This window comes from Cimex lectularius, unplaced genomic scaffold, assembly GCF_000648675.2.
Source record: "Cimex lectularius strain Harlan isolate CLEC.00 unplaced genomic scaffold, Clec_2.1 scaffold31, whole genome shotgun sequence".
In the NCBI taxonomy this organism is placed as follows: Eukaryota; Metazoa; Arthropoda; class Insecta; order Hemiptera; family Cimicidae; genus Cimex; species Cimex lectularius.
This window is the reverse complement of record NW_019392645.1, coordinates 2,078,569-2,102,325: the sequence shown is the minus strand read 5'-3', so window position 1 is coordinate 2,102,325 and position 23,757 is coordinate 2,078,569. Positions and strand designations below refer to the sequence as shown.

General features: G+C 37.9%; 1 protein-coding gene across 1 annotated transcript in view; it reads right to left on the bottom strand.

Annotated features, from left to right (window-relative positions):
* LOC106670442 (cilia- and flagella-associated protein 57-like) overlaps positions 1 to 21,052 on the bottom strand; it is a 55,388-nt gene extending 34,336 nt beyond the window's left edge. Inside the window, exon 1 of the mRNA XM_014400777.2 lies at positions 20,758 to 21,052. Coding sequence (XP_014256263.1) covers positions 20,758 to 20,802 — 45 coding nt within the window. The 5' untranslated portion in view covers positions 20,803 to 21,052. The remainder of the gene's footprint in view (positions 1 to 20,757) is intronic.
* Between the last annotated feature and the right edge of the window lie 2,705 nt (positions 21,053 to 23,757).

The window sequence follows — 23,757 nt, the reverse complement described above, 5'->3', positions numbered from 1 at the left end:
AAAATTAGACGAACGCCGGCGTACCTATTTCTAAGTTCGAGGAACTTAGCCTTTTAAAGCGTATACATAACGTGAGTAAGTTCGCCAGATCGTTGCGGACGAGTATGGCCGGAAGAGTCCAGGGGGATTTTGGTCTGTCCCTAGCACCAGTCCGGCCCTCCCTAGCCTCGCCGAAGCGAATCCCGCGTAGTCGCGGCCGCGAGCAAAGCATGTCATAGACAAATCTGTACGGGCGCTCTACGATTGTCCTAGCGAGGCAATGACCTGACTTGGCTAAGAACCCGGACTCGTGACCGAGGTTAAGCTGCTCTCTCGTGTGTTCGGGAGGCAGGCCCCCAGCTCACAGCATAGACTGGCCAAAAGGCTGGTCCTGAACACTCACTGATTGTAATGACTCCTGTGATCGTTCTAAGACCCTGATAGTAGTGCCTATCGGGCCATCTCAGGTGTGTTTCTCGGGCCAAGGAATAGGCACATACATCCATAGAGGATCTACGAACAAAGCAGCGAGCCAAACATTTTTCTCAGTGTCTCCCTGATTTCTCCCAATCTAATGTAACCAACAATTATAACAGTACGAGGATATTCCGCCCTAGATCTCGATGACGTCGATGAGTGGCTGCCATCCCAACTCAAATATGAGCAAAATATGTAAAATATGTACCATTTGCATTAGATAAATAATAAATTTTCATTCTTACTTCGAATTGAATGAAAGCCGAGGTCTAAACAAATACAAGTGAAAAAATATAAAAATGATTCAAATTTACTTCGATGGGTGTGTGTGACAGACTTCTCCCTTGGGGTCTTCTCTACCACGACATTGTAGCAAAACTGTTAAAAGTCCGGTGGAAGGGACTTTTTAAAATATCACCTCCTAATTGTCGGCACATTGCCAATAAAAGTCTCTCGGGCGCAATTTATATATGGCAACACGACCGAGCATACAATATACGACAGTTAATGCCCTTGTCTCATTCGAACAACCGTTAATCGTCGCAGACAGCCGTGACATTTATGTCCCATAAAAGATTATAAAATCCGGCTGGGTTTTCACAACGGATTCATTGATACTAATGGCTCTTTAGAAACTGTAAATATTATATAAGAATAAATTTAACATGTTTAAAATATTAAATCAAAATCTATTATATTATTTATGCATTTATGTCGATGTTCAGTTTTTAAATTTTTTAAATTTCAAATTTCTCAAATCAATCTATTTTGTTGAAACTGTGTAACACTGTTGAATTAAAATTTAAATTGAAATAGTTTTTTTATTTCATTTTGATGGTTTTTAAATTCAGAAATTTTGTTCAATTTAAGCAAGTGTTCTTTAACCCCCGTCTTAATTTCTCTGCCGCTTTGTCCTATATATTTAATATCGCAATCATTACAATTAAGTTCGTATACCCCGCTTTTTTGCCAAGTTGTCAACCTTGTCTTTAGGTTTCGAGAGGATTTTCTAAGTGAACGCCGAAAACGCATTACAAGACGTTGAGGGTCGGAATAAAGATCTCTATGTCAACGGAATCAATGCGCTGGATGGAAAATATTTTGAATAAATTTTCTTTATTTTATAAACATTAAAAATGGTTCCATTAATTAGCCTTTTTATGTAAGGTCTTGGTTGAGATGAAAAGTTAGTGTCACGAGTGGGATTCGAACCCACGGCCTTCGGCTCATTCTCAACCAAGACCTTACATAAAAGAATAATTAATTGAAAGAAGTAAATTGGTCAATTAGACCGCTAAACATAAATGGATTAATAATTCAAAATAATTTTGACTGCCTTTCAAAGCCTGCATTACTTGTGCACCAGCCCAATATTTAGTCGTGCTGTATGTCATGTTTTTCACACGTTTAAAATTGAGCGGCAACGTTGGCGGTTTCACTCTTACAATTCATATGGAGAGACGTGTTTGTAACTCCTTCAACCTGATGATGAGCGTTTAATGGTCGACTTCTAATCAAATCTAATCAAACCCGTAACTTAACCGTGACCTTCTCTAACCTAACCTCTCCCAAACCCTAGCCAATCCTAACCTGTCCGTAGCCGTAAGCTAAACCCTGGAAAAACCCATTCCTTAACAAAGCAACAATGGAGGTAACATCTCTAGTTTGAAGCATTCTTGGTAGAAGAACCAGTCATCTTAGGACGTCTGAAATTGGTTTTTGGCTGATTTCCTTTCACCTAAAATTTGGATGGGACATGTTTCCGGTGCTTGCTAGTGTAAAATCTAAGACACCCTAGTTCTAGTCACGAAAGTCGGTGATCAAATCTGTATTCGGTATCAAACGGGATGTAAATACTTAATTGAACATCCCATCAAAGTCATCTCAATCAAACTGATAAGCTGCTATTTTAAAACTGTGCCGGCTCTTTCCTGAAGGGGCCACACAGGTGGCGATTCGAGACCGATTGCAGTCCGTGTGTGGGCCCTGTCGTCGATTCCGATCGAATTCCAGTGCCGGTCAGAGTCACACATCTCTGACACACGTGACATCGATAGGGACGGAGGAAAAGATTTTTCATCCGACCAGCTCCGACTGGTTTTGGTCATTTCATTCTATTGAGGTGGGGGGAGGAACTGATTTTTAAATCGGCAAACGGTTTCTGGCCATTTCCTTATTAGTAGAGGTAGAAAGGCCGCTCTAATAACTGAGAGCCGTTTACTATCAATCATAGACATCCATTTACATATTTTTTTCGAAAATGATTAGTCCCCTATATCAGAACATTTGGATCCTTGAATCCGAAATTCAAAACCGGCGAAACAGTTATACCGACCAATAACTAGAAAAGTTTCTTCTTCTTTTTTTAAACGTAGAGAAAGTCATGGACAGACTTTCGAAGATTCCCCCTCATCAGGTCTTTGAAACTTAATAGTAAAACGACCAATATTTTCGCAGACATTTTGTCACCAAATAGACTTGTTGTGCTCTAGTTACGAAAGTGTAAACAAGCGTAACGAATGTTAATACACAATGGAGGTGATTAGCAAGCATATTTTTTACAAGACGAATCCAAACAATGAAAGATAAGTGGGAAAGAGGATCGGTGAAGTTACGATAGTGATAACAGTCCAACCTGGCCCCTTCAAAAGCCAAAATTGATCTCAAAGCAAATATGACTATACATTTCTAAAGTTCTTATTAATAACTAAATAGGGAATAGAAACGACTTAAAACGTAAGTATTACTATTGGACTTTAACCCCGAAGTGTTGCCATGCCCCCATGTGATGACCCTCGGGACGATACCTCTTGGTGAGTTCACCTACCGCGTTATGCGGCTCGATCGCTGGTATCACCTTCTTAAGCCAGATGCACAGGAGATCTCAACCAATGGAAATTGCACTCATTCTGATTAATCGGTGGTGTACTCGAGATACCTCCATCGACATACACACAATATTAATCATCTAATCTAATTTAGGGGTACTTTTATAAATATTCCGCCATCAACCCTTACACACTGCTGGAGGGGTGATGGTAACCCTGTATATCACTATCACCCTTCACCACTTACACTAATAAATTCACGCACTCAAACAAAACACCACAATACTCATAAAACAGATCTATATGCAATAAAAAAACCAAGACCCCCAACAGGGACCCAGGTGCAATTACAACCCTGCCTCACTTAATTATTCCTAACCAGACCTAACCTTTACCCTTCTTAACCTCATTATTTTTAGCACAAGCTAATCATAACTATAACCTAACCAAACACTAATCTTAACGCAATCTAACCAAACATAAACTAACCCTAAACGTAATCCTACATAACCTAACCAAACCCCCGTCATAACTAATCCCAATCCAACTTGTAACCCTGTACTTAACCTTACCTAACCTTACTATTCCTAACCTAACCTAACTATTATAACTTTCAAATACTCACGGTATGGTCTTGATGAAAAAGCATATTCAGTTGTTACTTCAAAACGTTCGACCTATTTTAAGGTTAAAATATTTGGGCAAAACAATCTTTAATATGCCTACGATTCTTGGTTTACATAGACGATTGCAAACTTCTTTGAAGACCTATTCATTCCCAACATTGCCAAGGCGTAACAAAGTTATATGTTTGTAACTTTAACCCTACTTAACTATTCCTATCCTACCTTAACCTTAACCCATCCAAACTTATCTATAACCCTAAATTAGATTAGATTAGGTTTATAGGGGCCGGCACCTTTACGGCCTGTGCACCCCTACCAGTATTGGTCTACTGCGCATCTCCATTTTTTTATCTAGAGCTCCTCGTTAAGCTTGAGGATTTTTACAAGAACCCAAAGCTTTTTCCAGGGCTCCCTTGTGTATCCTTCAAGCCCTTGCTTTTCCTCTCCCAGGATTAGCAATCTCAGCCTACATAGGCCTTCGCACCAACAGAGGACTTGTTCCGCTGTTCCGTCTTCTTTTTGGGAATAACTGCACAGGCTTGTTTCTGCCACCCCGAGCTATACATATGCCTCCGAAGTCTGCAGTGTCCGGTTAATAGTTCAACTATTATTCTAGTCCTAGCACGTCCTAGATTTAGTAGTCCTGCCGTTAGCTTGTGCGATGGTCCTTTAATAAACTTTTTCGCATGACTGTCCCCAAATTCCCATTGAGCGGGGTACTTATTATTAATCCATTGTCTAATGGATCCGCGTTTTTGGCAGTTTGGTAAGCCACAAAAGGGTTCAGGGCCAATAGGTGTCCTCATTGAACTTCCCTTGGCCAATTTAACGGCCTCTTCGTTGCCCCTCTGCCCTGTGTCCCCTGGCACCAAGACAAGGCTAACCCTACTTACAATTAACGTATAAGCACTTCCCGGTAACGCGTAACCGATGACGCGGAATGGTCAAACAAGTAAAGATAAAGAAAGAAAACCATAAAGATAAAGAACAAGAAAAACATAACCATGTTAAATTTCTCAAATTTAAAGTCAAAAATCAATTTTTTTGAAAATACATATGTTTCATTTAAGTCGAAGGATATTCCTTTCTGTCCGAAATCCATACAGACGTTAAGTCAGGGTGATATTGCATAGATCGAAAAGTAAAACAACCGTTGCGTAATAGAAAAATGTGTTGAATTGTTTAAACTTCTGGAATACATTTTTGAAAATCGACTCGAAAACTCTTAATTTTTTGAAAACAATGATGTAATATGCGTTACTGCCCATATGGAATGTTAATAATTTTATCTTAAATCAACAAATTTCAAAATTCAAACAGAATGCTTGCTTTTACGACTCTTTCTTGCTAATTGTTAATCCTCATCCTGTTCTTTTATAGGTGCGTTAGTGAGAAGAGTAATAATAGCTGGTATTTTTATAGTTCAATTTTACAATTCGCCTTGTATCTCTGATATTTGCTCGAATCCTTTATTTTCAAACGAAAATTGTTTTCTAATATTTTGTCCATTCCTTCAGTACAGTCGGAACACAGCGGGCAGCGCGGGGTGTTTGTAAAGTAAACAGTGTACCAGGAAAAAAGATCGTCTAGGTAGACCTCGAGAGGAATGATATTGGCTCTGAGAAAAAAATAGAATTCCACTGTCGGTAGAGGAAAGAAAAGATCGAATAGATAAAGTATTTGTCCTTGAAATGTTTCACTTATGAAAAGACAATGGTGCAAAAGAAAAAAAAAATCCCCTCCTTTACAAAATGTATACGTTTTTCATTAACGAAGCCGCATTGTCGGGGGATTTTTATCTCCTGGGAAGGATGTTTTTCACTTTTAGACTATTTCGGGAATCTTTAAAACCCTCATCACTACGAACAATCTGTAGGGAATTGAACTATGGACCAAACGTTCCGACTTCCAAAAAACTAGAGTGACTCAGTCTAAAATTTTTCGAATCTTTGCTCTCAAGCTCACTACTTAGCATCCAACTACCAGACCCTCACTCCAACCCCTTAGTCAAACATTTTTCAATCTCAAACCCTTCCCGACAACCCTCTATGACGTTTAAAGTCTCCTAACGTTTGGCATTTTCAGGGTAGGTGAAGAATCGTTAGGCTTTGTAGGGTATATAATTGATAGGTTAGGATAGGAATGGTTTGTTTAGAAAAGGTGAAGGCTTAGGTTGGGGTTAGGTTTGACTGGAAAAAGTTAGGTTATAGTTAGAGACGGGTTTGGTTAGGTTGGGTTTAGTCAGGTATGGTTAGGTAAAGGTTAGTTAGGGACGGGTTAGGTTAAGTTTGTATATATATATATATATATATATATATATCGGTACNTTACCTTGGAATACGTTATGAGGAAATTTTCTGTCGTGTCTAATATTTTTAATAAAGATAATGTTTATGGGTTGGATATAGAAATTTGTTTTTGCGTTACACAGGCTAGGCTATGATAGGTAGAGTTAGGGGTTAGGTCAGGTTATTGTAATAATTTTTTTCTCGGTTTCTAGGGCTCATTGGCATTAGAACTTGTCTAATATTTTTTGATCTAGTATCAGCAAAAAATGTTTCATTATCGCCTTTCTTGAGAAGCGCCTGAAAGACCAAACCAGCGAGGATGGGCAGACCGAAATGATCGGTAACGACCAAATTACAGGTTCGACGGCCTGCAGACAAGAAGGATAAATCTTTCTATAATAAGTTAACTGTGTTACATCATTACATTGATGTTTAATGTCAAAACGTGATGGATCTTTTGGTCGGTGGAGTGGGTAAGAGCGTTCTAATCGAGGTCGGTTCGTCGTCATCGCCCGGCTGTCTGCCACTTGCGATCCTCCTATTAAGAGTGCCATCCGATTATCATTTATGGCCCAGTTCTTAGGCCGCCGAAGAAAAAAAATTGCGGGGTGGGACACAGGCTGATGGTCATTGTCTGGGCATGAGAAAGGCCGTTTAGTGGCTATTGTCAATGGCCGTCGGCTGATTTATTATTAAATAGGGAACATCTCCGCGAAGAGGGGCCGAACAGTTAATAGAGGGAAAGCCGGTTAGAGAGCCGCCAAAGTGGGTTTCGGGAACTTAGATCCTCGGGCCGATAGCACATCCGATTTTAAGACAATTAAATTTACGAAAGCTCAAGCTTGCACGTTTTTGACAAAGCATCCGATGCCGGATGGTCCGTCACGTCTCGCCATCTGTCAACGAGAAAGCAACCCACTTTAAGTGCAAATAATAAAATCGATTCTTCGGCTCTTTTCGTTTCTTTGGATCACGTACTCGGCTTTCTTGACGTTTCTTAATATCCACAATTTCTTTTTAACTCCCAACATCCTCTGTAGGTGTTTTCGTTCGAAAGGCATTCCATTTGAGTTAGATTGAAAACCCCATATTGGACGTCTCTCAATAGAAGAAGGAAGGAAAAATGGAGGCAGCGTTATTCAGAAACTTTCAATAAATAGCGGAAATTCTTTTAACCATTTAATCCGACAGTTCATACACACACCCTTGCTATGAAATTTTCCAGTGCCCTTTTCATGCTCGACCCTCTCTCCCGCTCTCTTAAGATTTCGTAACGCCGAACAGACCATCGCTTAAATCATTTTAAATGTAAGAGAGTTGCGAAGTTTCGTAATACAGGCAGATAGAGGAGCATTATTCTGTTACGAAACATAGGATAACCGATTCCGAATTGTCGAAATAAGAAAACCGTTGATAATTTTTTTCCTTATTCTGACGAAAAGTCAAAGCAAAGTTTCAGCACATGCAATCCTCACAGTTTCAACAAGATAATTCTACGATTATAAATTTATGTTTGAAGATCGTTTATCTTGTGTACAAATCCACTGGGCCTGGCACAGGAATTTCTGGAGATATCGAGAGCGCGTGTCAGAATTATCTGTCGTCTTAAAAGCGCCCCAGAACCATTTTTATGTTTGTAATTCCATAAAATATATAGTACCTAGTGTTTTCGTCTTTATTTGAATTATTTTTAAAAGTGTAGGGACTTTTTTTTATATCGTATGCGAAATTGGGTAACATGCTACAACCTCAGGCAGGCTACAATGCTGGTTACCATAACACTACTTGAGGTTAAGTGTATATAGCCTGCTATTAGGCAAGATTATTAACTCATTAATTTTTTTAAATATACGAAATGAAAGTGAATACATTTCAAAATATTTCGATTAAATAGATGAGTTTTGAATTACTAGTTAGGTTTTAGTTATTTTATTAGTTTAGCTTATAGTTATTTATGTAGTTTTGGTACAACATCATGATGGTTACAATGTTGTACGCTACTATGACGCTACTTAAGGTTAAGGGAGGTAGCTTGTACGCAATATTATTTATTTATCAATTTTTTAATTTATGAAATAAAAATGAATATATTTTAAAATATTTGGATTAAAAGAGAGGAAATTTGAGGTAACATTGTTACAACCTCTGGGGAGCTATAATGCTAGTTACTATAACACTACTTTAGGTTAAGTGTAGGTACTTTGTTATCAGGCAGTATTATTTATTTATCGATTATTTAACTTTAACTTACCTAACCTTACTTAATTTAACATTTCTATCCTAACCTAATTCAATATAACCCAACTCTAAGCTAACTTAACTTCTCCTAACCTAACACTAACCCTACCTAACCTATCCTGACCCTAACTTTACTAACCTAACCTATACCACTAATACGATTTCAGGTTTCACAGCGGTTCATGTAGTTTTTTCATTGCCTGAAAATTACATCAATTGCCCCAGATAATTGTATTTTCAACGCTAGCAACAAAACAACAATTCATAAAATTTTCATTTTTTTTAAATAGCCCCAAAGGAAATATTCTGGTGGGATTTTAATGCAAAATATAAAAACCTGACCTATGCCAATAAGCTAGCCACTCCTAACCTAACCTTCCCCGAGTATGAAGTCTGACCCATTACGTACAAGTTAATATAATAAAATAGTTAAATCAGATCTACTAAGACTCTTGGCTGATTAAAGAAAAAATAGACTACTCTATAACTTATACATAATGGCTCAAACTTCGTACTTGGGACGGGTTAGGTTAGGTTAGAAATGGTTGGCATAGGTTGGGTTAGTTCAGGTTTTTTTATATTTTTCATTCCAAGTCCACTGGAATATTTCCTTCGGGGCTATTTAATAAATAAAATTTATGAAAATTTTATGAATTGTGATGTTGTTTTGCTGCAGGCGTTGAAATTTCAATTATCTCAGATTTCCATATTTTATGCAGTTTCCATCCAATGAAAAAATCACATGAACCACTGTGAATCCTGAAATAATTAAAAATCTTATTGTTAGTTTAGGTAAAGTTAGGGTCATTTGTCACTTGAAAATCGGTGAAAACTATTATTTTTTGATATTATTCGATATGTTTGGTTTTTCTAAAGTTTTCGTAGTTCATGTCTATTATTGGAAGAATCGGTAAAGCCGACGGTATCGGTCGAAACCGTCGAGTTGTGAAGTGGCAACTGACGCCTCCGGGACTATAGGTATATGAATATTTACCATATATGAAAGCCACGGCGCTAGACGATGGCTATCTTCATGACAGGACAAAACATACACACAACTGCCGGTGGGATAATCCTTGCAATCTACTCGATCTCTTCCTCTATTCCGCACTCTAAAGCGCTAAGAGACCGTCTAGACGATGGCTATCACGAGCCGCCTCCACAGGGATGAAAAAAGAAAATAACAAAATAGGGACTTTAATAGCTTTGAAGCGAAATCGGCGCCGTCGAGGGTAAAGGGCTCATAAGCTATATTCCAAGAGTCTTAGGACATTTCTCTACGGGAAAGTGTGCTTTTCTAATTTTATCTCAAATTTGAGGGCGAGAAATGTATTGACACAATGACCAATTATATCGCCCCCATAAATTTTACCAGGTATCCTTTATTCTTCCTCTGTTTGTTCCTTTCTCCCCTCCGGTCAGCGAATTATTCATCTGATGCAAATTTATTACCGAGGAGGTTAGAAGGGTGTTTAAATGCCGTTTAACAATTTTGTAACTGTCAGGGATTGTCATGTTGAAAGGGTTTGAATAAAAAGTTATCCGCTAATCTAGACAGCCTGGGTGCGGATTAAAATCGTAAACGTCAGCGTTTGCCTAGATTTGTCAATTTCGCAGATGACAGCCGTTCTGCGTCAGACCGCGATCCTCGATTAAGATATTTAATTTAGATTAGAACGACGGAGGGGATTTAATTTATAGCCGATTAACGCCGCGAGGGAAATTTAGGCGAGATATCCGGACGGATACAGTCGAGCAGTTTTGTTTTTCGATCTGCTCTTTCATCTTTATCAAATTTCAAAGTGCATGAGGTGTTTTATTTGAAAATAACATTTGGTTAAAAACTGCTCAAACCCTTCAAAATAGCGGAAGAAACACTAATTGTAAATATTTTCCAAAGTAAACTTATTAAATCATTTTCTGGGTGTACCGTTTCTAAATGTAAGGAGAAGCCATCAGAAAATTCTAAAGAGAATGAAAATAAATAATATGGCTGTAATGATGAGGCACGATGAAAGGAAGGGGCCGAATTACACGATGTAAAACCGGTGACAGGTTCCGACTAACTTCCAAGCTGAGTCCATGCAATCCAACTGTGAACACATTGGGGACCGCGGTAGCCGAGTGGTTAGCATGAGAGACTCTCACGCCGCGGTCGTGGGTTCGATTCCCACCGTCGCCTCTGGCCCTTTTTCCCGATAACACCCAATTTGAACACACAAGAATTCGTACTAGGCAAGATCATAAGGCCAATAAAAAAAAAAAAATAAATAAAAAAATAAAAAACTGTGAACACAGGAGTTGTTAAGCAAAAAATTAAGGGTGCTCGGGCTTAGTTTCGGATGGATCACAAAGGTGCCACAATAGACCAATGTAGGTAATCCAACCCTAACTTTATCTAATCTAACCAACACCTAACCCTAATTTTTCATAACCTATCTTAATCTACCCTATCTCAGGTTTCACAATTATGTGGAGTTTCCAGCCAAAGAAATTCCATAAAAAGAAAATTCGATAAAAAATACATATTTAATAAAGTAGTGAAATCTGAGTCAAGTGAAATTTCAACGCCAGCAACAAAACATCAATAATTCATAAAATATTTTAATAAACTTTACTTTATTAAAAAAAAACAATAATTTATTCCAGTGGGCTTTGAATGTGTAATGTATAAAACCCTGACATAAACTTACCTAACATAGCCATTCCTTACTTAACCCTATCTTTATTTCATCTTACGCAACGTCCCTAACTATTCCTAGCCTAACCTTAACCCTAACCTTACTTAACCATTTCTAACCTAATCCAACCTTAACCTAACCTAAACTAATCGTTCCCGACATAACCTAGACCAGGCTTCCCAAACCTTTCAGCCAGCGGACTTCTTTCTCAGAACGAAATCCTACAATAGAACAAAATACAAAAATATATAGTAAATTAAAGTTTTATAAATTAACCTGTCTATTCCTAATTAAGTGTTGGAGGGGGATATCACTATGAAAATTAGATTGATATGCTTAACTTTATTTATAAAATCCGTAACACAAAAATCAAATTGGACAGAACAGAATCAATAGGTAGATAAAACTCGTGCCAGATTCAAAATAATAATATGAACATTAATGATTAATGAATTAATGGGAAGAGTGGGTTGTTTTAGCCGGCACAGTTGGGGTATGTTGGGCTTAATTTTTGATAGCTGGAGACGGATGTAGGGTTCAGCATCTAGAGAGATTCAATATTTAGTTTTGGTGGCTGTATAGATGGAAAATCCGGATTCGCACATGTAAGTTATGGTAAATGGAAGAAGAACACGTTTTGCTGTTTCATCGAGTGGTTGCTTTTCCAGACAGAACCAAAAACGGGGGTAAGCATCGGATTCGAAAGCAGATTTCAAGCTAGAGTCTGTCTATCAAACATTCGCAATCAATTGAAGATAGACCGGCTTTGTCGAAACTGAAAACGGTTTGACCACCCACGGTCTTGCAGCATTGTATCTCGAGCTGGTGCAATGTAGCGTCAAAGGACATCTCCAAACTTCGAAGGTGTCCACATATTTCATCAATTGTGCCATTTACAAGCTCCAGTTTGTAAGCTTCTCAACAGATTCAACACAAAATCTATTGGAAGCACGAAATTTGTCATTAGCATCGAATGTTGTGATCCTTTCCCCTTGAAAATAATTAATAATTTTAACAGATTCATCCAAAACTTTCTTAAAAAAGGCTGGCATTTGTTTCACAACTAAAACATGTCTGTGGAGAATACAATGACTTCTTCGGAAATACTTCGATTTATCTTTTATTTTGGCAATCGCCCCAATCGTTCGGCCAATCATTGCTTTTGCACCAAGTTTGCAAATTGACATGGAATTACGTTAGATATAAAAAAAATCATCCAACAAATGGAATAAATCTGGACTTGTTGCGTTGGAAGGAAGTGGTTTGTACTATATAAAAATACCTAGTATTCATAACGGACAAAAACCAGCCATATAGCCAATAGTCAAACCTGCGACGTCAGTTGATTCGTCGATTTCGAGAAATTTGTTGAAACAATACGCAATCAGAATAACCATAACCTATCTTAACATTTTTATCTGTTGAATGTTTTCCCATTTTTTATTTGCTGGGATATCTTTCTAAATATTGTAAAAGGGTCCTGTTATCAGGACAATAAATGCAACCGATTAACCAGCACGTTGTCATCTCGTCAAAGAAAGAGTGCAATTCGTCCAAAATGCGTTTAAAAAAACCGACAGGAGTTAGAAAACAAATGAAATAATTTTTGATTCGAAATTTCAGGAAAAACTGATAAAATGGTGGAAAATTTGAAGGGTTGCATTACTTAGTCAGCCGTGGTGATTTACTGAGCCATCAAATTAATATAATAATAAGTTTATTGCCCAACACATGAAAAAAATACAAACAAGTGAAACAAGAAAAAATAAACCTAATTCAGCAAGGTAACCGTCAACCGGAATTTGAATTAATTATTAACTAAATCCTACAAAGTAAACATACAAATGCTATGTAAATATAATGATATACTAAATGTATTAAACACAACAAAATACTAAATAATAAACTAAATATTTACTAATGCATAGGCAGTGTATGGATAGAAATAAACAGAATATAAATAATACATCAAATAAAACATATATACGAAAATTAAGGCCCAAAACAGAACAATGGAACAGAAAGAGAAAACAAAACTGAGAGGTAAAAATCAATTAGCTAGATCTGAGATTGGAGAAGTATCAAGTATCAAAAAACAGAGCATGGAGAGGGGGACAAAAATTAAAAAATACTCATTGTCAATTTAATTCACTTAGTATTAGACTTCGATACGCAGCAGGCAATTTTTGTATAATTAACCAAATGCGTCCAATCTGGTCCATTGAGCAACTTTGTAAGTGTATCCGTTGACAGGGTTCTTTAGTCGAACGCAGACAAACGATAGGGGGAATATGGGACACACTGCGACAAATGGAATATGTCATCCTTTACCCGGTAATTGCTAAACAAACAGTTGGCTGAGAAGATCATTCGGCTTATGCCGGAGGTTCAGCAGTTCTCCTCTTAGTTTTACAATCCAACGTCTTGTTTGGATTTTGGTCCCCAAACGAGCTGGCACATATAACCCCGTGATCAAGCATCTCATACATACGGGTATCGATGGGAAGCACTCTTTACATGTTGCTTACTATAAATTATATTTTAGTCGACAATTCACTGGAGTTGCAGGGAAAGAGCCAAGGCCTCTTTCAGACGAGGCGACTAGTTGATTCAACTAGTTGAACGGACGGGTGTCAACGAGTGAAACGTGGTAGCAAAGTGTTTGGGAATCGCCCCAACCCTTTTCACACGCAGTCAACTCGTCCGCCCAGGCGGGTGGCCAAGAGAATGTGCCGCCCGGCGCTCACGTTCTCATCCCCACTGGTTGACTCAACTCAAAGACACTGCGCGGCATTCGTCCTTCACACCAGTCGCCTAGTTGGGACAACTGAGTCTACCATGGAATGCATTGCAATTGCAAGTTCCAATGTGGAGCAGTTCATTGAAGAAAATCGTGGGACATGAGGTGTGAGGAGTGTAGCGATAAACCCAAAAGAAGCGAGGGTTGAAGGGAAGTAGCACAACTGTATTTGAGAGAAAGCGCCCGTTTCCAAATTTTTTAACAACGGATAAACCCGCACTTTTCTTTACTGGGTTTTCTCCTTTTTTGCTTCGCTTTTTGCAGAAGAGCGAGCACAAGAAATGTTCCTGCTTCCTCGGGTTCTAACATCGTAGTGACCTTCCTTTGGGAAGAGAAGTTGATTCCACAAGTTGCCTGGTGCGAAACCTGCAAAGAAACGTCTTCATACGACAGTAAACTATTGAGAGTCAACCGGGCAACATAGTTGAATCAACCAAACCGCCTCGTCTGAAAGAGGCCTTCGGGTTGCAAAAAGGACAAACTTACTCCCGCCCTCTCCGCCAGTTTCCTCCAGTCAGCAGCCCACGATATCCCCGGCCTGACGATCTCTTCAGCCACTATACGGGGAAATCTGGAGTGGTCCATTTGGAACACCTTAGCCAGGTAACGACCTCTCAGAGTCAATGTGAATGGAAGATAAGGACCAAGGCCAGTTTCATTGTGCAGTATGTAAATTGCTGTGTGTACTTTGGAAGACTGAATAGTTTTCGTATGAAAAACCACAACACTCGCTCCACCTCCACGAATTCCTCCGATCCCTACATTTGTGCACTGCATAACACAGGATTGAGCGTGAGATTTGAAGATATGCAGCTTAGCCTTCAGCGGGATTTGGGGCTGCATTATCGCTCTTTGCCAGACAGAATTAAGGGCAAACTTGGCCGAACACGACCTCTCCGAAAGTGAGGTTGAATTTGAAAAGTTGCATTATTTAGTCAGCGGTGATTTACTGCGCCATCCATTTATGAAAACGATCAGATGTCCTACAAATTTAATTATATATATTTTTTAAAATGTGCAAATAACAGCCGATAAAGGTCAAAAAACACACAAACGTTACGAATGGCCTGACATAAATCGGACGAACTACAGAGATCAAGGGCAAATCTTTGCGTTTTTGATCTAATCTAGCATGATATAGTTCAAATTAAAAATTAAAATTTCCTCGTGGAAGTCCACTCGACCGTTCGAAAATTGTCCAGTTACCTTGACACGCCCCAAAGGACATCCGGGTAGGAGTGAAAACCCCCTCGGACCGTCGATTGGGTTGTACAAGTACTAATTACTATTTGCCCAAAAAAATGACACTTTTCCCTCTTTTCGAACGACATTTTGAAAATTTTATATTTAGTTAAAACAAGTTTCTCTGCAGGCTGTCGCTAAATTATACTTTTGTTCGGAAATTCACTTCTTCATGTTGATCTGAACCAAGTGGAGAGAGGACTTCGCCCTCTTGACGCGAGTTACTGATTAATCACCGTCTGGCATCTCGGTATTCCCGTCCGAGGACAAAACGGCCGATTCTCTCCTTTCGAGGAAGAAGCCCAGTGGAATAAGCCTAACTTCCATTGCAATTAAAAGAGAAACGGGATTGAATGTGCAACTCATTTCGATTTAAAAGAAGGTGTTTTCTCTTAATAGCCATTAGCGTAGTCTTTATTATTGGTCAAGTTTATTCCAGTGTAACTAACATAACCTTAGCTAACCCTAACCTAACCTAACCAAAAACAATCCATGTAACGCACGCAAAAATTGTTTATCCCATTTGTACTGTCAACGTAATTTCTAAGATATATCACGGGGGTAACACAAATATAGATAGAAATCTTAAAATAATTATTATGTCACGACTCAAGGGTTAAAAGCTGCTTTTTCTAGATGTAAGAGTGCATTTAGTCTATTCCCTATAATGGGCAAAATCCTAGAAAAATTCCTGATCAAACACATTCTCCCCATCCTTCAATCTTACATAACCTTATCCCTGACCACCAGTTTGGGTTCAGACGTTCTCATTCCACTGTTCAGCAGTGCCGTCGCTTTGTAGACGTCATCACTACCGCTCTTGAAATAAAAGGAGTACTGCTCTGGTGTATTCCTGGATGTGACGTTTAGCCTTCGATCGGGTTTGGCACTCGGGCTCCTCTGGAAGCTTAAAAAAGCCCTCCATTTTATCTAGTACGTGATCCAAAAATCATACCCACCCAAATGACACCTTCAAGTCATCTGTGGTCACTCTCTATCAGCCGGGTATCACACAGATCCAAGACCATTTCCTCTACACGGTATATACTGCAGACATTCCAGAAACGATGCTAACTACCTATGCGGATCATACTGCTATTCAACCAGGAACCTACAAAGCTGTGTCACATCCCTTGAACAGTGGTTCAAACAGTGGAAGATGACATGAAACATACAAAAATGTGAACACCTTTCATCTTTCGGAGAATAACCACTGCTCCCATCTACTACAATAGTATTCCTCTATGCTAACTTCGGATATACATTGACAAACGACTTACATTTAACCCTCACACGCGACTCAAAAGACTAGACCCAAACAGATGATTCAGACATCTCAAAACATTGCTGGATAAACGGTCAAAACTGAATTTACAAAATAAACGACTCATTTATACAACAATTTTGAGATCCAGTTGGACATGCCGCATAGATCTTTGGGGTTCAACATAACGTTCCAACATCCAACATATTCAATCCCTATAAGCAAAAGACCTTCGCACAAAGTTAATATTTGTTTTCTGATCTCCAAAAAACCCCTAGGTAGAAATTTTTGAGACATAGATCGAAACAAGCTTTACGCTTTATAACGGTGGATAAAAACTTTGAATTTGGACAAAATGTAGAGGAGTTATGCATTTTTTAAATAGAACAACGGACATTGCCTAGGAACAAAACGCTCCTGGTTCCAGCCAAAATGTAATATTTTTGATTGCCATAAAATTTTGTATTTAAAAGCTTCAATAAGTGCTTAAAACAAATTCGATTTTTTTTGTCAAAATAATTATTTTTGGCCTGCTTTAATCAGTGCGCTTTTAGGTTTCTTTAAACTTTTTATATGTGTAATCTCATTTAACACGATGCTGCTTATTATTTTCTTATCTTAGGTAAAATAACAAATCTTAAAATATATGGATAAGAAAGGTATAAAACCATATTACAAATTATTATTTTTGTAAGCATTACGTGGATTGATTTCTGTTTAGGCAAGGTTAGGTAGAGTTATGGTTAAGGACTGGTTAGGTTAGGTTGTGTTATGTTAGGAATGGCTAAGTTAGATAAGGTTAGGGGTGGATTATATATATCTAAGCTCATTTAATACAATCTGTTTCGGTTCCGAGGGCCCCTTGGCAAGAACGGTCGGAAATGTGTCTAGTATTGTTAACATGAATGTGTTTTTATGTAGATACACGATTTTTGTGGGCAGTTTGTGGATTGATTTGTGTAAGGTTAGGTTGGGTAGAGTTATGGTTAAGGACTGATTAGGCTAAGTTGGTTTACGTCTGGAATGAGTAGGTTATGTAACGAATGGCTAAGGTGAATAAGGTTAGGTAGGAATTAGATATTTTTAATCTCATTTAACACGATTTTTTCTCGGCTCGAAGGGCCCATTGGCAAGAACGTTCTGTGTCTAAAATCTTACTTGCTTAAACTAGTATCACAAAATCGTTGAAATCACTCATCCTACGTTCGTAGGCTTCATTTATCTGTAGAAATTGTATGAACATAGCAAATAAAGAATGTTTATTTGTCGTTAAAGGTTAATAAACAGCTCATATTCATCCAATATGTCAATGACTGAAGACTGAACCTTCTAGACATTCAGTTGGACATCATTCGGCTTTTGGGGCCTTGTTGTACAATAATCTGGAACTTGTGTCAAGAGGAAAAACTCAAATTGTCAACAAAAGAAGAATTATAAATGAAAATCGCATCTTGGTTGACTATCTGTTTAAATCAATGGATCTTGAAATGATTATGCAACAGAGGCTACCACCTGCGGTTGGAAAGATATTTACGATTCCCTCTTCCTTTTATACAACGCCGTGTAATCCGATGCGCCTTTAATTGGCTTTTGTTTACGACTTGACCATGATTACGGCCCCATTTACTTGTGGTAATAATTTAAAATCACGATTGCTACATGTTGATATACAGATATTGACTTGAATAAACAATCTCCTCCCTTCGTAATTAATTTTTGAGTCATCAGTTTCATTTTTCGTTCTCGAGGCCTGGTTTTTCAGTTCGTATTATTTTTTATTTAACTGCAGTCATTTACGAAATAATTTATAATCACTATACAAGGTGGTCCTAAATAACGATGCGTAGGTAGCAAGAATCTCGAATTGGTTCTTTATGACTGTTAATCTTGGCATATATCGAGACTAAAAAGATTTTAAAGAGGTTCATTTTAAAGGAAATTTAACCCTTCACCAGTTTTTATTTCGTCATATTTTGTTAATCAGTCAAAGGAGAAACAAAACATGTTTTGGTTGGATTTTTCATATTTGAAAATATTTCCGAACGACTGAAATCGCCCAAACAGTACAAAATTAATTTTTTTTTTGGAATGAACAAGTTTGTAAATTTAAGGGTGAAAATTTCGTCAGTGGTTGGTCTGATTGAGTATGGGGCACAGTGGAAAAAATCATAAATGGCTTGTTTAACGTAAAAAGGTGGTAAATAGGTTGGTTCATTTTAAAACAAAATTTTGAATGGCGTTGTTTGATTTTTTAGTGGCTACCTTGAAATTCCTCGATTATGACTGTATATCTAAGAGCTTCATTTTTTAAACAGGTTCATTTTAAAAAAAAATTTCCTCTGTCACGTTTACTCTGTGATAATATGTCAAAATTGTAAAGGTTTGTGAGATAATCGCAAAATCTTAGAAACAAAACGTGTTTTGGTTTGATACTTCATTTTTCTAAATATTTCAGGTAACTAGTGACATTGTATAAAAACCTGCCTAATACAAAGTAATACAGAATTTAATTTCCTTTACGATCAACTAGTTTGGAAATCGAGAAGGGTGAAATTTTGCCATGGCATTATGCGATTTTTTAGTGGGTACCTGGAAAAAAACGTAAATTCCTCGATTATGACTGTATATCTAAGAGGTTCATATTTTAAACAGGTTCATTTTAAAGTAAATTTTATCCTCTACCACTTTTACTTTGTGATATTTTTTCAAAATTTTAAAGCTTTCTGAGATAATCGCAAAATTGTAGAAACAAACGTGTTTTGGTTTGATAGTTCATTTTTGTAAGTATTTCGAAAACTATTGGCATTGTCTAAAACCCTGGCTAAGTCACAGTTATACAGAAATAAATTTCCTTTCCAATTACATTTACTTGACAATGAACCAGGTAGTAAAATGAAAAGAGTAAAATTTTATTAGTGTTGTTTCATTAGTGGGCACCGTGCTTAGATTATGACTTATATCGAAGAACGTATCAAGTCTAAAAAGGTTTTTAAGCGGTTCATTTTTAGCAAATTTAATACTCTACCACGTTTACTTTTTCATATTTTGTCAAAATGTTAAATTTTTCTGAGATAATTGCAAAATTTCAGAACCAAAACGTGTTTTGATTTGATTCTTCATTCTGAAGACTTGGGCGGAAGAAAGAAGGTCGTGGAAAGATTTTTCCATAGATGATGATGTTCTGCCAGCTTTAGTCAAAGAAAATCCGAGAACAACTTTTCGAGAAGTTGCAAAGAATGTTTGAGCTAGCAAATGGACCTTCGTTGACCATCTTAAGGTAACTGGAAATGTGAGAAAGCTCGAAATTTTGGTTCCTCAAGTTTAAACGACTGTAAAAAAGATCATCGTTATGAAGTTTCAGCAACATAAACAAACCTTTTCCTGTTAGTAAATTTTGATCAAAACTGATCTACGATAACAGCAGACATTCTCGACAATGGATCGAGAAAGGAGAAGCAGCACCACATTTTCCAAAGCCCACAACCTCATCAGTGATGATGACTCTTTGGTGGGCTTCATTTGGGCTGATTTACTACAGCTTCTTGAATACTGGCGAAACAGTCAATGGTGAAATGCATTGCTCTCAAAGCAAAACGCAATGCAGCAAATATTGGCATTATTGAAGCCAGCCAGGAAAAGGTCGATTCTGTTACACGACATCGCTCTGCCCCATGTCTCACATGTGACAACACGAAAACTGTTGGATCTTGGATATGATGGTCTGCCTCACCCTGCCTATTCTCCAGACCTCTCGCTATTGACACCGACTACCATTGACACATGGACAACGTTTTACAACATACAAAATTTATTGATCAAAAGTAGTTAGAAAGGTAACAGAATTTGTTAATGACAAATACTCAAAATTCTTTCCAGAGGGTATAGAAAAGTTGCCATAACCATAAATATGCATTTTTACCGGACAACCCAATATTATTTAGTTTCTCGCATAACCTCTAACGCATGTAGTTTTTAAACCAAGACACACTTACACCCTCATTCTTTGCTTTTTACAAATCAGTCGAATAGGGTGGTGCAGTACTCGACCTTTTATGCCTTTCTTTAGCCCTGAATAAACAACACCATAGCTCACAAACATTTGGGAGACCTGGCAAACCGTTGTGCATTTTTGTTTGGTCAAAAATATGTGCTAATATTTGGAGAATGCTAGTTTGGGGAGGTAAAAGAGAAAAAGTCCCGGCCGTTATGCAAATGCCAACATAGTTGAAATTTTGTCCCTATGAGTAATCGACTAATATTTCTTTTCTTAGTAGGAATCTTTTGCTGGAAAAAGAGTAATCTTTATTTAAGACGAATGTTTATTTTCTACATACCTGGATTGAATTGAAATTTGTTTTCCTTTCGACTCTTGCAAACATTTACGTTCCGTCGGATTCTGACGTAAACGGGTGAGGCCATATAGTGATTCGTCGAGTCGCAGACGTGTCGGCGAATAAAAACAGTTGCAAAATTGTGAATTATTATCGGCGGCATTTCCCCCTAATCCAAAGGGAGCGGAGTACAAATTTATCTCAATAATAACTATTCCGTGTCAGAAGGTTTAAGTGGAAGGAATGAGCCCTCCCGTATTGCTACGTCATAAAGTGCAATTCGGCCCCGAGCAGTAAATTGATTAGATCTGTACATTTCTAATAAATGACCCAATTGTTCTCAATTGACTAGAGCACCTGTTTTCTTTTTAATTTTCCAGTATTAATTTAATCTTCTGCCCTCCGTCGCAGGTTGTTTTTTTACAAATAGACAGGAATACCTAACCTTATTTTTGTCTGTCAAACTGGTTGCGCCTGTTCACCACATTCATTTGTGGATTGTATGGTTTTTAGTCTTTTTCTTCTGGGTTTGTTTGGTTTTCAGTCTTTTTCATGTTTTCCCGTCTAACCTCCCTCTTTTGGCCTGTTAGAAGAGTTTCGGTTTTTCTTCAATTTCAGTTGTGGTTTTGTGGGTTGTTTCCATCCACCACTATACCTTTTGGAGAAATAATGAAGGGTCGATTCCATAAGTAGTCTTTTAGGTCGTACTGGAAGAAATGGAGAGTTTGGTCACCGGGTGACTTCTCTGTTTTGGTCTGTAAGACGCGTTTCTGCTATCTCTCCCTCTCCATTTTCAATGATAGTTTGGTTGCATTTTTTTGCGTTTGCTTCTTGGTCTCTTTGATGGATTCAATTTAGTGTTTTTTTCCGTTCATTCTGATTCCCGTTTTTTCCCATTTTGACCACACTGACCTCGCTTTTTCAGTCCATCAGACATTGTCGACATTTCCCTATTTTCAGTGGTGGTTTTTGGACTGGAAAAATATATGCGCTTGAAAGGGGAAAGGAGTGCTCGTCGTTCTCTTTGCTTCTTGAGGGATTCTGTTTTTCCTTCGTTTGCACGACGGTTTTTCTATTTTGGTCTTTTTAACTTGCTGGTCCTTTTTTCCATTATTCTCCTCGGTGTGTTTCATTTTTTCATGTGTAACCTCACTACTTTTGTTTGTTTGATGCGTTTCGTCTCTCAATCGTCTTCAGTTGTGGTTTTATGCGTTTTGTCTTTGCTTCGGACAATCTTTGACGGATTCAGTCGGGATTGTTTTGAATCCCGTCTAGCCTTGCTGTTATAGCCTGTTAGGCGCGTTTCCTCTTTCTCCATCTTCACTGGTGGTTTTGTGCGATTATGTCTTTGCTTCTACTTGGCCTCTTTGACAAATTTAGCTTTTTTTTTGTTCAATTTGATCTTCGTTTTTCCTCCATTGGCCATCCTAATCTCGCTGTTGTGTTCTCTGAGGGAATTATTGCTTTTCTTCATTTTCATTTGCGGTTTTGGCTCTTTTTAAATTGATTCTTGCCTTCTTTGACGATTTCATTCTGGATTTTTTCTGTTTATTGTGTTTCTCGATTTTTATCATTTAGTGTTTTTTTTCCTTGGCCTCTTTACGGATCCAGGCTAAGATTTGCCGTTCATCACGAATCTCGTTTTCCTCCAATTTCTGCGCGCCTATTCTTTCTTTATTGGTTTGTGAGACGCGTTTTGCCTTTTCTTCTTCTTCAGTGTGGTATTGCGTGTTCTTTATGTATTTGCTCCTTTGCCGCTTTGAAGGTTCGTCTCTTCTCCATATTTAGTTGTGTTTTATGAGTTTTTATCTCTGTTATGAGTATCTTTGACAGATTCAGTCTATTTTTTCTTGTTCCTTGCATTCCTGTTTATTATTATTATTATTTTTTTAAATTTTATCCCGTCTAACCTCGCCGGTTTGGCCTTTCAGGAGAGATTCGTTTTTCTCCTTCTTGAGTGGTGGTTTCGTGCGTGGTTTTTGGTCTTTGGTTCTTGCTCTCTTTGACGAAATTAGTCTGGGTTTGTTTAGTTCATTGTGATCCTTGTTTGTTTTCCCATTTTGGCTCGCCTAACCTCACAGTTTTGGTCTGTCAGAGGCGTTTTTTCTCCTCTCATTTTTAGTGGTGGTTGTTTCTTCTTTGCCTGTTTGAAGGATTCTGTCTGAGGTGTCTTTTTTTTTTTTTTGTATTGTGGGGCTTTATAGACCAAAACAGTGGGCGAAATTGTTCAGAAACGACCATAATGTCATAAATAAGTAATCTATTGTGTATTTAAGGATATGACGTATTGTTGATTAGTCACTGGAAACAGGACTCTTTCCAAAAGCAGGAAACGATCCTGCCTTTATGTTCGCTGGCCAAATGGAAGAGGAACTTTTAGTAGTACCATTAGTAACCTTGTGATTGGAGTCTCCAGAAATAACCTTTTGATTAATTTATATTCGGCCAGTGTGACAGGTTAGGGTATCATTACAAGGGCAATTGACTGTTATTAGCAAAAAGCAGTTTTCAAGAATTCGGTTTCCTTTCATGGGGTTAAACCATAATTTACATTGACCCGACAAAAAAAACTTGATTTTGATTAAACTCTTGTATCTGTCGTGTTAAACGAACGGTAGTCCTTTTTCTAGAGGACGTCCAGAAGTGCCGTTAACTCCTCGTCCCTCATCAGTTGGACACAGTTCCTCCCTTAGGACAAAAATCCGCTCGGCCACGAACTTCTTCAGTTCATGACATTTGTTTTACATACAACAAATATAAGAAGGCTTGGATAGAATTGGCGTTTGGAAATGATAATGATAAGGGTTGCGGTGTTTCCCCTCACCAAACAGTCTAAACAGATACCGAAGTTTTTCAGTCTAAGAAGTTTGTCCGATAAGGCCTACCTCTTTCCGTTATCCGTATGCTGTTTATCTTTTTTTTCTACGAACCCTTACATTCTTTTTCACCTCTGAATAACACTTTTGTCATTCTGAGCTCGCATTTACGTTAATCGCACCGGCG